This window comes from Maniola jurtina, chromosome 23 (genome assembly GCF_905333055.1).
Source record: "Maniola jurtina chromosome 23, ilManJurt1.1, whole genome shotgun sequence".
NCBI lineage: Eukaryota > Metazoa > Arthropoda > Insecta > Lepidoptera > Nymphalidae > Maniola > Maniola jurtina.
In genome coordinates, this window is record NC_060051.1 from 8353280 (window position 1) to 8368793 (window position 15514).

A 15514-nucleotide genomic window follows, 5' to 3' on the forward strand; every position below is an offset into this window, starting at 1 on the left:
AAGAAAAATAAAACCGACTTCAAAAACCACAAGCACTAAAAAGTAAGAAATATTTTTTGTTTCTACACGTGTTATGTATGTATGAAGCCGGGCGAGCTTCACACTTGGATTTCTAGTTCTTTTATTATGCTCGCTTGACTTCATACATACATTACACGTGTAGAAACAAAAATTATTTTTTACTTTTTAGTGCTTGTGGTTTTTGAAGTCGGTTTTATTTTTCTTTTGAATTTTTTTAAAAATAAGATATTATATTATCTTCGCCACCTCTATTAACACTGCACCTCTGGTCGCGACTCAGCGGGATTTGCCACAGACAACCGGGAAGTGTCGGTGTGGCTATCACAGGATGCTTGCTCATAATATCAGACATAATTATTATAATTTCAGCAAAAAAACTGAGCAAAAAGAGTTATCTGTTATGCAAAGCTGCAAAGTTGTTATTTGGCGCGCGTGAATACTGAGCAAGCGAAGGATTCTAATTTGAAAGTAACCGTACGAAACATATTTTTTTTTTCATAATTATAGGGAGGGAAATGCTAGATAACTTATCTATGTCATTTTCTTAAATTCTCGGACGATTTCTGAATTATTCTAATTTAAAAAAAAATTGTACAAAAATTATAGTATTTTGAATTCATTGTCGTATTTTTTTTACGTGTAAGTAGATAATAGATATACGTATCACATTCACATCACATCACACTGATATTATAAAGGCGAAAGTTTGTGTGTATGCTTGTTACTCTTTCAGCCAAAAACTACTGGACGGATTTGGGTGAAATTTGGAATGGAGATAGAGTATACCCTTTTTTTTCTCGTGAGGAAAATTTATCATGGATACCACCGGCCACGGGGTAGCACAGTGGTTATGTCGGACTCCTACCGACTAATAACCTCACGAAGTTCCATCACACCGCTGATGACGGAGCACAAGGGACCGAAAACATCTCGGAAGTCGGAGCTGTATTAACCACACACACACCACACATAGACCACTTTTTATCTCGAAAAATCAAAGAGTTCCCACGGGACATTGAAATCCACACACGCGGGAAATCCACGCGGACGAAGTTGCTGGTATCAGCTAGTATTTGAAACGACTTCAAAATTATTATTCGTAGAACGGACTATTATTTTTAACCCCCGACTAATGAACCGATTTTAATTTAGTTTTTTATGTTTGAAAGGTGGCTTGATCGAGAGTGTTCTTAGCTATATAATCCAAGAAAATCAGTTCAGCCGTTTCAAAGTTATCAGCTCTGTTCTAGTTACTGTAACCTTCACTTGTCGGGGGTGTTATAAATTTTTAATTTACACTTGTTGATTCAGTAAAGGTATCTGCATAATATACAAAAGCTGACAACGTACAGCTCAAACTGCTGGACGGATCGAGCTGTTTGACATACAGAATGCAAATAGCTTTCATGACGTAGTAGTCCGTCCAGTAGTTTGAGCTGTGCGTTGACAGATCAGTCAGTCAGTCACCTTTCCCATTTATATATTTAGACTAGCTTTTAAGCCCGCGACTTCATCCGCGTACATATGTTTCGACCCCCTAATTTAACCCCTTAGGGGTTGAATTTTCAAAAATCCTTTCTTATCGGACGTCAACATACGCTCTTCTTAGACTTGGGCGCGTTTGGAACCCTCGTAGCTTTAGTTTTAAGTTACGTAATTAATTATCACCACTATATCGTACTAACAATTCGACCATCAAAAGGAGTACAATTGTACCTCTTTTGAATAAATGATTTTGACTTTGACTTTGACTAATAGCTGCCCGATCCGTCCAGTAGTTTGAGCTGTGCGTTGATAGATCAGTCAGTCAGCTTTTCCTTTTATCTAAAAGATAAAAAATAAATAGGAAGAACAAAAGATGAGCCACTCATAGTATAATGTACCACACTTCACACTAATGTGTGTGTGTGTATGTTTGTTACTCTTTCACGCAATAACTACTGAATGGATTTGGCCGAAATTTGGAATGGAGATAGATAATATCCTGGATTAGCACATAGGCTACTTTTTATCCCGGAAAATTAAAGAGTTCCTACGGGATTTAAAAAAACCGAAATTCACGCGGGCGAAGCCGCGGGCATCTTCTAGTTAATTATAAATCTATTAGTAATTACCAGTTACATTATTACGATTGTTTGGGTTAAATGACTCAAGCAGATTCTATTAGGCGAAGATTCCTAGATTAGATTAGCTGTTTTGTATAAAATCTGCTCATTGGAAGCGTGGGCAGTAGATAGCGATATTATTCAAAATATCGCTGGAAAGGCTGCTTCCCTTGATAACGCTACCGCATCCCGTTTGTGGCAAAGAATAGCTAACTGTAGATGAGACTCGTGTTATTAAATAAATAAATATTCTTTTACTTTACCACCGAACCGCAAGACATCGGGCGAGTTTCCGTCCTTATGTCGTCGACATTCCATCTACACGCACGAAACGTTTTGCGTCTTCATTCCTCATACGCATGGCTAAGGTTTGGAATACTCTCCCGCGATCTGTGTTTCCTACCAATTACAATCCGGGTATCTTTAAAACAAGAGTGAATAGGCACCTTCTAGGTAAACGCGTCCCCTCTTAGACCACATCATCACTTTCCATCAGGTGTGATTGTGGTCAAGCGCTCGCCTACAGTGAATAAAAAAAAAATACTAGGTAATGCGCGCGACTTCGTTCGTGTGGATGTAAGTTTTTTAAAAATCCCGTAGGAACTCTTTAATTTTCCGGGATAAAAAGTAGCCTATATGTTAATCCAGGGTACAATCTGTTTTCATTGAAAATTTCAGCCAAATCTGTTACAAACATACACACATACATACACACACAAACTTTCGCCTTTACAATATTAGTGTGATAGTGGTGATGATTTGGGACCATCACGCAAACACAGTACGACGAAGGGATATTGTGCCTTACACATTGTGTTTGTGTGTGTATCTACCTCTTTTAATATAAGTAATGTACATTATTATTACTATCATAGAAAACCCCATCGGACGGGGTTCCAATATTGACATTGTAAAATAATAATTAAACATTTACTGTAATTGTTATTGTTATAAATTATGTTAAAATATTGGAATGAATGAATAAATGACTAAATGACTAAATGACTTTTCTCTCTATTTACTAACTAGTGGTATTACTAGCAAGTCATAGGTATAATTCATTATGTTCATAAAATTTGACACATCTGTTGGGTTACTTGTTCCTTCGTGTAACCAACATTTCAGAGGAACCCATGATTAGGTTATTTTAAAATGTGTCTCCATTCGCCCTAGTCACAAATGTAAACGCAACACTTTTGTTAAATATTATTCTTTTGTTTGTTTATAGTAATTATAATAGAGTTTAAAATGTTTGTTCAGTGTTTATTATTTTTGTCCATATTCGGATCCCTAAATGCTGGTAAGTAACTACGTAACTAACTACATGATAAGTAAAACGATGAACTAGTGGTTGAGACGTTGGCCTTCTCTTCGAGGGGTCCAGGGTTGAATTCCGAGCACGCGCCTCTAACTTAAAAAAAAATACCAGACTGTTGTAACAATAAAGAGAAAAAGGAAACAAGTGTAAATTAAAAAATTATAACACCCCCGACAAGTGAAGGTTACAGTAACTAGAAAAGAGCTGATAACTTTCGAACGGCTGAACCGATTTTCTTGGATTATAGCTAAGAACACTCTCGATCAAGCCACCCTTCAAACAAAAAAAACTAAATTAAATCGGTTCATTAGTTTAGAAGCTCCGATGCCACAGACAGATACACAGATACATACGTCAAACTTATAACCCCCCTCTTTTTGGGTCGGGGGTTAAAAAAGATGGACAGGGAAGCACTTATCTCTATAAGAGATTTCTCAAAATTCGGAGTTATGTGCATTTTAAGCAATCAAATATCACTTGCCTTAACGGTGAAGGAAAACATCGTGAGGAAATCTGCATGCCTGAGTTCTCCATAACGTTTTCAAAGGTGTTGGAAGTCTACCAATCCGCACTCGGCCAGCGTTGTGGACTATGACCTAAACTTTTCTCAGACCCGTCTTCAGTTACGGAAAAGGGTTAAGTCTTAATAAAATTATAATATAAAGGATATATTATTCGCTATTTTATTATTTTTGAATTAGTTGAATTATTTCGTAATTACCTATTTATCGTTACGATGTATCGACATTTATAAAATTTCATTCCAACCCTAACGCAGTGGGTGTACAGGTCACGAGTTTCACATGCACCCACTGGTGGGCGCAGCCGGTGGGTGCAAGGATCGACGACCGATATAATTTATACTACCCCCAAAATGGAGTTGGTGTTATTGAAGTGTCTACTTGTAATAAGAGACTATGTTTGTCAATCTGCGAAAATTTCAAGTCTCTACCTATATTCATGAGATACAGCCCGCTGACAGACAGACGGGCGGGCGGACGACGGACAGAGGAAGCTTAGTAATAGCTTTAATGCAGGTTTCCAAACGAAGTTTCCATCACTGTTAATGCAAGTGATATTTAATTGCTAAAAAGTCTCACATAAATCTAAAAAGTTAGAATACGGTCTATACTCGCGGACAAAAGTTAGTCTAAATATAGAAAAGGAAAAGGTGACTCACTGACTGACTGAATGATCTATCGACGTTCAATCAGTCAGTGACGGTCAGTCAAACATCATATCTACTCGTATCTACAGTCCAAACTACTGGACGGATCAGATCGGTTTGGCATGCAGATTGCAATTATGACGTAGTATATCCGCCAAGAAAGTATTTTTGAAAATTTAACCCTTAAAGGGGCAAAAAAAGAAGGTTGTATTTAATATCCATTTCAATTTAATTTATTTATGTGGGCGTAGTCGCGGACATAAGCCAGTTTTCAATAAAGCAGAAAAATATGCATTTGTTGTCATGAAATAAATAAACTTTATCAACCGGATATGCTCTTGACGTTCCCTCGTGCCGTACTTCCGGTATGCAAACGTGGGAGGACCTTCGGTGACCTCTGGCATCAGAAATACATTGCTCTTATAACTGATGACATTTTTAGGGTCCCGTACCTCAAAAGAAAAAACGGAACCCTTAAAGGATAACTTTGCTGTCTGTCTGTCTGTCTATCGGCGATTGCGAGCAGTCATACAGCAATCGTGCCAAAGTAGTTTGAGCTGTGCGTTGATAGATCAGTCAGTCAGTCAGTCACCTTTTCCTTTTATATATTTACAAAATGTTTTACAAGTTTTTTTAACTATAAGCAAGCTGAAGTGGCAGTGGGCAGGCTATGCCTGTGGTAGAGGCGATGGCTATTGGAGCCGGAAAGTCCTTGAGTGGAGATCGTGTATAAGCAAGCGTACCTAGTGTGGGACGCCCTCCAGCACGATGGACTGACGATATAAAGCGGCTGACGGGAAGTGGCTGGATGAAGAAGGCTGAGGACCAGGTTTGGTGGCGCTGTTTAGGGAAGGCCTATGCTCAACAGTGGACGTCCACAGACTGATGATGATGATAAGTTTTTTTTTTTTCAGATTACTACCGCATGTCGTTGCGGCCGCAGCCCTGTATCATACCGCGGCTGGACCACGGGCGGGTGCGCGTGCGCCGCTCCACGCTCATCAAGTTCATATGCCTGCAGCGGTACGAGCTGGTCGGCAACCGGTACGCCACGTGCAAGGACGGCCGCTGGGACGCGCCCACACCTGTTTGTGTCCGTGAGTTCTTGAAGTCCGTGAGTTCTTGAAGTTCGCGAGCTCTTGAAGTTCGTGAGTTCTAGAAGTTACGAGTTTTTGAGTGAGAAGTTCTTATTTAGAATGGTCAATGCGTTTTGCATAAAGATACGTACTGTACCTACTTCTTCTTCGCTTCTATAAGACGCATCGGCAAAAAAACTAACGTCGACTAAAACCGAATGTACACCAATGAAATAAAGACCTTATTGCTTGACGTTAAGATTCGACTCTAAATTAAATCTAATTTGCATAACCGTCCTCAGTTTGTTGCAATAGGTAGAGTTCACAATATTTTTGTAACCTAGGTATTGGTACTACCTTAGATTGGTTTTATGCTTACAGGTTCAGGATGTACAGTACCCAATATAGAAAATGGGATAGTAGCAGCCAGTAGGAACAACGCGTGGGTGATGTACTTCTGCTTGCCAGACTTCAAACTGGTGGGCTCCCCCGCCATCTACTGCGACGGCAGGCGATGGAACGCCTCGGCTCCTACGTGCGTTAGTAAGTATTAGACGAAACAGAAATAGAGTTGAGCCAGCAAGAACAACGCGTGGGTGGTGTAATTCTGCTTGCCAGACTTCAAACTGGTGGGCTCCCCCGCCATCTACTGCGACGGCAGGCGATGGAACGCCTCGGCTCCTACGTGCGTTAGTAAGTATTAGCCGAAACAGAAATAGAGTTGAGCCAGCAAGAACAACGCGTGGGTGGTGTAATTCTGCTTGCCAGACTTCAAACTGGTGGGCTCCCCCGCCATCTACTGCGACGGCAGGCGATGGAACGCCTCGGCTCCAACGTGCGTTAGTAATTATTGGACGAAACAGAAATTGAATTGAACCAGCAGGAACAACGCGTGGGTAATGTATTTCTACTATCATGTATATTATACCTAATGTAATTAATGGGTAGGTACAATTTATACGATGATTTTGAACTATCGATATTTCGACCCAGCTGCATGGGTCATGGTCACAACGCGACAGGAGAGCAAGAGATGAAGTTCGAGCTGGTGTCATGGGCTAGTTTCTCCTACCTACTGCTCCAGATCATCTCCCGACGGTTGCTGTAGATCTTGAGTACAGCTGGACTGATGCTGGATGACTGATTTCGGACGCGACATTTAAAACTTTTACTTTCTTTGCGTTCGAGTCGTTCCGTACGCGGTATGCTGAAAGTGCGCCAACCTTTCGCGCACTTTCTGCGTTAAATCAGTTGATTGCTCAGCACCAGAGCCTAGATGGTTCTAGTATAGGTATAAATAGTTTTATTTCATGTATAGATGTATAGGTAGTTATAAAAATGTCTGGTAATATGTAAGTCTTAACTTGTAATGCGCTTTGGCATCAGCTGCGAGCATTGCAAGAATCTAAAATCAAAATCTCTCCATTTTTAGATTCCAAAATCCAAAACTCCTTGAGCTGTGATTTCGAGAGTAGCCTGTGCGGGTGGACGCAAGACGAGCTTCACGATTTCGACTGGAAGAGGCTGAACAATAAAACGCCCAGCTCATTTTTGAACACCGGACCCTCGCATGACCACACGTTAGGACCAGAAGGCTCAGGTATAGCTTCAGTACATATTAGCCCAATACGTTCAAAAACATACATATTTTAATACATAAATATATACTTATAGTAATAAATATACATTATATAACATACATATCACACTATCACACTTCACACTAATATTATAAAGGCGAAAGTTTGTATGTGTGTGTGTGTGTGTGTGTGTGTGTATGTTTGTTACTCCTTCACGCAAAAACTACTGGACGGATTTGGCTGAAATTTGGAATGGAGAAAGATAATATCCTGGATTAGCACATGGGCTACTTTTTATCCCGGAAAATCAAAGAGTTCCTACGGGATTTTAAAAAACTGAAATCCACGCGGGCGAAGCTGCGGGCATCTTCTAGTATATAAATATAGATATGCTCATTTTCAGGTTACTACATGTACATCGAGAGCACTTCACGTTTAGAAAACGACACGGCTCGCTTCATATCACCAGTTTACGAACGGGCTCTATCAGAAAATGGCTGCTTTTCTTTCTTCTATCACATGTATGGCAGGTGAGGTATTTCTGTAACTTTTTCGCTAATCAGTTTCACTTGTTCGTATTAGGATTGCCAGATGTCCCGTACTTTACGGGTTACCCCGTATTTCAGCGGTGCCGTTTAGCGTTCCGGTACGATGCCGATGGGTTTAATAAAAACTGCCCCCTGCCAATTAAGCCTGCTTCCATCTCAGACTGCATCATCACTTAAAACCAGGATCACTTTGTTGTTTGTCCGTCTGTCGTGTCTGTCAAGAAAACCTATAAGGCACTTCCCGTTGACCTAGATAGATAAAGGCAGATAAGTCGGTCTTATAGCACAAGTAAAGGAAAAATTCGAAAACCGTGAGTTAGTGGTTACATCACAAAAATAATGTGTGCATGTGCATTAGTATTTTCAATTTTCAAAGTGAGATAACTATACCAAGTGGGGTATCTATTGAAAATGCTTAACTTGTACATTCTAAAACAGATTTTAATTTATTTTTATGCATAATGGTTTTTGATTGATCGTGCAAAATGTCGAAAAAATTTGACTGTGATACGGAATCCTCGGTGAGCTTCTTTTTAACCCCCGACCCAAAAGGTGCTGCTATAAGTTTGACGTGTGTATCTGTGTATCTGTTTATCTGTCTATGACATCGTAGCTCCTAAACAAATGAACCGATTTTAATTTAGCTTTTTTTGTTTGAAAGGTGGCTTGATCGAAAGTGTTCTTAGCTATAATCGAAAAAAATCGGTTTAGCCGTTTGAAAGTTATCAGCTCTTTCTAGTTTTCTTATAGAGGTTTTTTTGTCGGGGGTTTTTTAATTTTTGAGTTATTTTAAAAACCGTTTTAAACTTTAACTTATTTTTATATTCCAATTATTCTCAGTGGATGCGGCGGGCTCCGAGTGTACCAAAAACCGGACAATCTGCCTCTAGAAGTCCTCGTCCAGTCCAGCGATGAAATGAAGAAGGAGTACATACTTTTTGAGAAGTGGGGAAACCTGGGTGACTTCTGGTACAACTCTGTTGCCAGGCTGAGGCAGTTTGATGACAACTTTCAGGTACCTAAGTACGTCTTTTTTAGGGGTCTATATCTCCAGAAAAAAAAACTCTTACAGGGGTACTTCGTAGTCTATCTAACGTGTCTATCAAGACCCGTCAAGGGAATTAAAACCTATATTCTACATATTTTACTCTTTAGATTTCTACCCACTGAAACTCCCTCGATGGCCATCCTCAGCACATATTGAGAGGTTCTGGGACCTCTAAAGAACCATGCCGGCGGTGGCACTTGTAACGTGCGACGGCCATTGGACTCATCCTGGAGATACATCCTCTAAATTGAACCCAAGGGGAATTTCTGTCAAAAAAACTTATAGGGTACTTCCCATTGACCTAGTATCATGAAATTTGGCAGGTAGTAATGTCTTATAGCACAAGTAAAGGGAAAAATCCTAATACCGTGAATTTGTGGTTACATTACACTTACATCACAAAAAATTAAAAAGTGTTATTTCTTGTGCGATAGTACGGACCCGTTCATATGCCCTTTGGTTCCTCGAGACCCAGATGCCCACTTCTTAAATTTAGCTTAGTATCTAATTTGGCTGAAGCTTACAGTCAGTCATTCAGTTTCTAATAATCACACTAATATTATGAAAGGGAAAGTTTGTGTTTATGTGTATATGTATGTGTGTGTGTATGTTTGTTACTCCTTCACGCAAAAGCTACTGAACGGATTGGGCTGAAATTTAGAGTGGAGATAGATTAAACCCTGGATTAGCACATAGTCTACTTTTTATTTCGGAAATCAAAGAATTCCCACGGGATTTTTATAAAACCTACATCCACGCGAACGAAATCGCGGGCATCAGCTAGTAAGGTAATAATTTCATTGCATATTTGCCACAGATCATCATAGAAGGCATCCGAGGGTTCACTTTCACCAGTGACATAGCAATTGATGACGTCGCCATTCTTCAGGGGGAGAACTGCACTGCAGCCATAGTTGCCGCCTCTACACCATCGCCGAACCCGTACATACGTGAGTTTCATCATCATCATGATCAACCCATTTTTTTTTTCTTATACAGCAGGGGAAATCCTCATGGACACCCACTGGGTAGTGCCGGACTCTTACCGGCTAAAACCCCTGCTGTCTCCTTGTTGGCTGTGTGCCCGCCTCGCAGCCTAAAACACAGCACAACACTTTTGCTCCTTCATCTACTTTTTCCCTCCTTTTCTCTTCTTCCTCCTTTTCCTTCATGATTACTTCGGCGTACTTTGCAACAGCAATCCAATTCTCTTCTTTTGCTAGCATCTTTTTAACTACATTTTCTGCTGTTTTTATTATTATTAAGCCTTTATTTATTTATTCCTTATCTTACAAATTTTTCCTCATGTATAATCTTAACTATTACAAATTTAGTTTCTTAACCTAATTAATGTTAGTATAATATGCTAGTGTTAGTCTATATACATTTATTTTATCGATAAGGATCCCTCATTGGGTATAGGCCTCCCCCAGTTTCTGCCATTTAACTCTATCCTTTGCATTTTTTATCCAGTTTTTACCCGCTATGGGTATTAAATCATCACACCAGCGTGACCTTGGTCTTCCCACTCGTCTTTTTCCTGCAGGACCAGGCCATGTTGTAGTTGCGAGTGTCCATCTTTGATCAGCTGTTATGTCTCCTATTTTATTCACCAGTTTTCTCTTTCCGTCTTCCACTTTGCACAGACAAATATGGTGTGCATGGCGTTATCTACTTCGCCGCAGTAAAAACCCATGCCGGCCCACTACTGAGCACAGGTCTCTCAGAATGTAAAGGGCTTAAGCTATAGTCCGCCGCGCTGGCCCAACGTGGATTAACTGACTTCACTCACCTTTGAGAATATTATGGAGAGCTCTCAAGCCTGCAGGTTTCCTCACGATGATTTCCTTTCACTACAGAAAATGATTTTTTTTTTAATTTTTTGAAAGCGTTTTGAATTATTATTATTGTATAAAGTCACCGTACCTGTAAAGATTATGTTTTCTTCTATAGAATGGAATGGAATGGAATAGAATAGATTTATATTCAACTAAACTTTTACAAGTGCTTTTGAATCGTCAAAATAATTAACCACTGGTTCGGAATGCCGTTCCTAGAAATTGTTCTCATGTAATTGAACTTTGTTCTTTTTGAGAAAATAAACTGAAACCTAAACTTAACAACTCAAAAAGAATCATCACCGTGTGAGTTTCATGCCTCTCATACTAACAAGAAAAGATCACATTAAATATCCGATTATTCGTAATAAACACTGAAATAATTATTACAGGTAGCATTGTTTTTCTGCTGCCGAGATATTTTCGCACCATTCAAAAATAAGATTTCTGTGCAGGCTTAACAGGGCTCTCTCCGTCACTTACTCCATACAATCGTAGTTCCAATTTCATTTGAATATTAAGCAACCAAAGTCCATGAAATTTTGCCGACATATTCTAGAAACTAATATCTGTGTCTGTGGTGTTTTAGATTTTTCTAAAAATATGTAGTTTTAAAATTACAGGGGCTCAAAGATTTGTATGTGAATTTTTTTAAGACCGCGTAATTTTGAAACCGAATATTTTCGGTTCCGAAAACCACGGACATAGATATTAGTTTCTAGAATATGTCTGCAAAATTTCATGGACTTTGGTTGCTTAATATTCAAATGAAATTGGAACTACGTTTGTATGAAGCGAGTGACGGAGAGACCCCTCTTAACTATAACGAACTTTAGCGAAGCTCTAAATAGAAGTTCCACACTTTTCCAATATTATGAATATTATGGTTTAATATGAACTTGCAGCTGACTCGTGCGTGGGCCGATGCCGCACGCTGGACACGGCGGACACCACGCCAGGCTGCGGCTGCTCCAGCGCTTGTCTGGTGCACGGGAACTGCTGTCCGGACTTCTTCGACGTCTGCGTCTTTGTAACTGGTGACTATCATCTATATGAGCTCGCTCCAACTCTTGAGTAGATCTATGAATTCTGTCTCGTTCTAACTCTAAGTAACTTGAGAAACAGGCGATGGAAAGACGACATAAAAAAGTAGGAGGAGCAACATGGAAAAGGAAAGCACGTGACAGGCAAAGGTGGAAGTTGCTGGAAGAGGCATGTGTGGAGAGGCAAGCTGATAGTTAAAAGAACCAAACAAATTCTATATAAAGACTAATAAACAGAAACCAGAAAATTATAACTTGAGGAATGTAAAGTACTCTCTATAGAACTCGACCTTAGGCTTTAATTCATTATGTAGCGCTTCGCCTTCAAGCAAGTACTAGATCCTCCAGGATGAGCCTAATGGGCATCGCGTAAGAGAGGCGCCGGCGCAGACTGAGGATGGCCACTGAGGGGGGTTAGAAACACCACATAACGCCGATCTTTTTGGGGAGAGACCGGTATCTCAAGAAGATTTCCCCCGCCAAAAAAGGTCTTATAAGTTAGTTATTAATGACAATAATAACCTATGTTGTTTTTTTCAGATTCCACAAGTGCCGACGACATGCTACCGGCGAATAGTTCCGACGACGACGCCGCACCTTTCACACAGAAGCTAGTCGCTACCACACCTGAAACTACCTCTACCTCAACCACTACTACAACAACATCGACAACAACAACAACAACACCACGACCGACAACAACGACCACAACTACAACAACGCAAAGACCAACAACAACCACCACTACAACAACCACAACACAACGACCAACAACAACTTCAACAACAACAACGCAACAACCGACAACAACCACACAAAGCACATCAAAAACAACACCCTCAACCATTCCCACAAGTACAATAAAAGTTACAATCGCACCAACAATAAAAACTACATTAATGGAAGTTCCAACAACAATTAAAAAAGTCACAACATTTACAACAAAACCAACAACTGATATGCCGTATGGAATTTCCAGAACTATAGAGAATCACAATAATTACCACGAACTTATAGAGAAGAGAAGAAAAGAAAACACCGTTGAAACTAGAAAACTAGAGTATACTCACGGAATAGGTAAAGTAATATAAGCAGAATGTACTACTTTATTATTTGAAACAAGGAATCATCGCTCCAGATTATCTCCCGACGACGGTTTCTTCAGATCTTCATCGTAGGCCAGGCTTGTGGAGCTAATGATGCCCTTTCCCACGGATGATGTCGTTGGCTAAAACTAAAGCTGTCAATTTTGACAGTTTTAGACCATTTTGTGCCGGCGGGAGCAATCTCAAAAACTAAACTAGTTTTTAACCCCCGACCCAAAAAGAGGGGTGTTATAAGTTTGACGTGTGTATCTGTGTATCTGTGTATCTGTCTGTGGCACCGTAGCGCCTAAACTAATGAACCAATTTTAATTTAGTTTTTTTTGTTTGAAAGGTGGCTTGATCGAGAGTGTTCTTAGCTGTAATCCAAGAAAATCGGTTTAGCCGTTTGAAAGTTATCAGCTCTTTTCTAGTTACTGTAACCTTCACTTGTCGGGGGTGTTATAAATTTTTAATTTACACTTGTTATAGAAATTTAGGTGTATAAGGTACACATACGGTATTAAAATAATAAAATAATACTGACAACAATGATTTATAAAATAGTTTGTAAGCTGTGACCAAAACAGACGAACATTTTTTGGGCTAATCTTTCACGGTTTATTGCGATGTTTTAGCTCGGAAAAGGAATATGTATTTCATACACCCAAAATATGATGTTCATTATAATTATGTACGGAACCCTTAAAAGGGCGACTCGCACTTGACTGTATTTTTTTGTTATTGCTTCAATCGTGCTTAAAAAGCAATGATGAGGCCTAGGTTGGAGCGGGCTTGCCTAGAAGATACCTATTCACTCTTGTTTTGAAGTATTTAGGATATACGTGGCAGCAAACACGGACACCGTAAGGGCAATCTACACTTTAGTGGTTCTCATCGAAAAATTGAGCAAAAATGTGTCTGATACGAAGATAATATAATGAATATCACACACGACAGTTTACAATAAAATCATAAATATTAAACATTTATGTATTTGTTTCACAGATGCTGAACAAAAGAGTTCAAACGGTTGGAAAGTAGCTCTATCAGTGTTGGGAGTGTTGTTCTGTGTTGTCGTGGTGCTGGCTTTGAAGCTGGGTCGCAGCGCGCGCGGGCGCGTCGCTCTCGCAAGGCTGCGCAGTCGCGCGACCAACGACCCTGAGGTCCGATATCTGTCCGCCGACAACACGGACTACTGAATGAACTATAACTATTACCTCTATTAGTGTTGGGAGTGGTGTTGAATATTGACGCAGTCCTGGCCTTAATACTGAATGACTTCTGAATAAACTGTTTAAATTAATATTAGTGCAGAGAATGTTGTTGAGTGTCGTCGTTAAGGATGAACGAATTTAAGGAATGTTTTTGAGTGTTGTCACGGTACTTGCCCTGGGGAATGGCACCATTAACTGTTGTTACTTTTAATGGCTCTACCAGTGTTGCAAGTAGTGTTGTTCTGGATCAGAGGTTGAATTTTGACTTCTGAATAAACTGGTACAAGTTACAACTATTAATAAATAGCTCTATGAATGTTGCGAGTGGGTGTCGTTGCGGGCATGGCCCTAACTGAATTAAACTGTTTTAATATATTTAGAGATCAATAAAGTTAGTACTGAGAGTGGTGTTGAGTGTTGTTGCGGTCCTGATCCTAAGGCTGAATGACTTCTGATAAACTGTTACAACTATTAAAACAATGCCTTTTTATTTACCTGTTGTCATCAACCCCAAAATCAGAGAGAACTTAGAGTTAGGGAACTCTCGGTTTGATCCTGAATCGACGATATGTCAAATATTAGGCTATAAAAACACAAGTGTAGATCAAAAATTTATAACCCCTGACAAGTGAAGGTTACAATAACTAGAAAAGAGCTGATAACTTTCAAACGGCTGAACCGATTTTCTTGGATTATAGCTAAGAACACTCTCGGTCAAGCCACCTTTCAAACAATAAAAATTAAATTAAAATCGGTTCATTAGTTTAGGAGCTACGATGCCACAGACAGATGCACAGATACACTCGTCAAGCTTATAACACCCCTTTTTTTGGGTCGGGGGTTAAAGCTCTGAGTCGGCTTAATTTCTTCCGACATCTTGAACAATTTAGAGCCTCGATAGCTCAACGGCTGAGGAGCGGACTGAATTCCGAAAGGTCGGCGGTACACGCTCCACCCGTTGCACTATTGTCGTACCCACTCATGGCACAAGCTTCACGCTTAGTTGGAGGGGAAAGGAGAGTATAAGGTCTTGATTAGCATGGCTATTGTTACTTATAAAAAAAATATCGTCACATTATTTCAACAAATTAATATAAAACAACATTGTAGGCATACGTATATAAACCTTCCACTTGAATGCGGTTTTCATCAATATAAATTCTACCTATTGAAGAAAACTGCATTAAAATCCGTTTTTAATCCGTTTTTAAATTAAAATCCGGGAAGCGACTTTGTTTTGTATACTAAGTAGAGATAACACTTATATCTTAATACTAGCTGACGCCCGCGACTTCGTCCGCGTGGATTTAGGTTTTTCAAAATCCCGGGGGAACTCTTTGGTTTTCCGGAATAAAAAGTAGCCTATGTGCTAATCCAGGATATTATCTATCTCCATTCCGAATTTCAGCCAAATCCGTCCAGTGGTTTTTGCGTGAAGGAGCAACATACACACACACACACACACATACA

The 15514-nt window shown here is 39.7% G+C and overlaps 1 protein-coding gene and 1 long non-coding RNA gene across 2 annotated transcripts; one reads left to right on the forward strand and one right to left on the reverse strand.

Annotated features, from left to right (window-relative positions):
- Window positions 1–3049: 3049 nt before the first annotated feature.
- LOC123877380 lies at window positions 3050–11997 on the reverse strand. The gene is made up of 3 exons (XR_006798573.1): window positions 11987–11997; window positions 8945–8951; window positions 3050–3131 (listed from the first exon to the last, which is right to left on the reverse strand). It is a non-coding gene; the product is annotated as an uncharacterized LOC123877380 (long non-coding RNA).
- LOC123877378 (MAM and LDL-receptor class A domain-containing protein 1-like) lies at window positions 3263–14515 on the forward strand. Its single transcript, XM_045924100.1, has 10 exons — window positions 3263–3426; window positions 5527–5709; window positions 6070–6231; window positions 7121–7288; window positions 7672–7798; window positions 8657–8831; window positions 9682–9814; window positions 11608–11739; window positions 12286–12822; window positions 13836–14515. The coding sequence occupies exons 1-10, from the start codon at window positions 3375–3377 to the stop codon at window positions 14027–14029; spliced, it is 1863 nt and encodes a 620-aa protein (XP_045780056.1). The 5' UTR covers window positions 3263–3374; the 3' UTR covers window positions 14030–14515.
- Window positions 14516–15514: the final 999 nt, after the last annotated feature.

Bases quoted from the DNA above. Each gene is read 5' to 3' on its own strand.
- LOC123877378 (XM_045924100.1), top strand. From the start codon at position 3,375: ATGTTTGTTCAGTGTTTATTATTTTTGTCCATATTCGGATCCCTAAAT. The intron at 7,289-7,671 runs GTATAGCTTCAG...GCTCATTTTCAG, and splicing joins GTTAGGACCAGAAGGCTCAG to GTTACTACATGTACATCGAG. The intron at 11,740-12,285 runs GTGACTATCATC...TGTTTTTTTCAG, and splicing joins CGTCTGCGTCTTTGTAACTG to ATTCCACAAGTGCCGACGAC.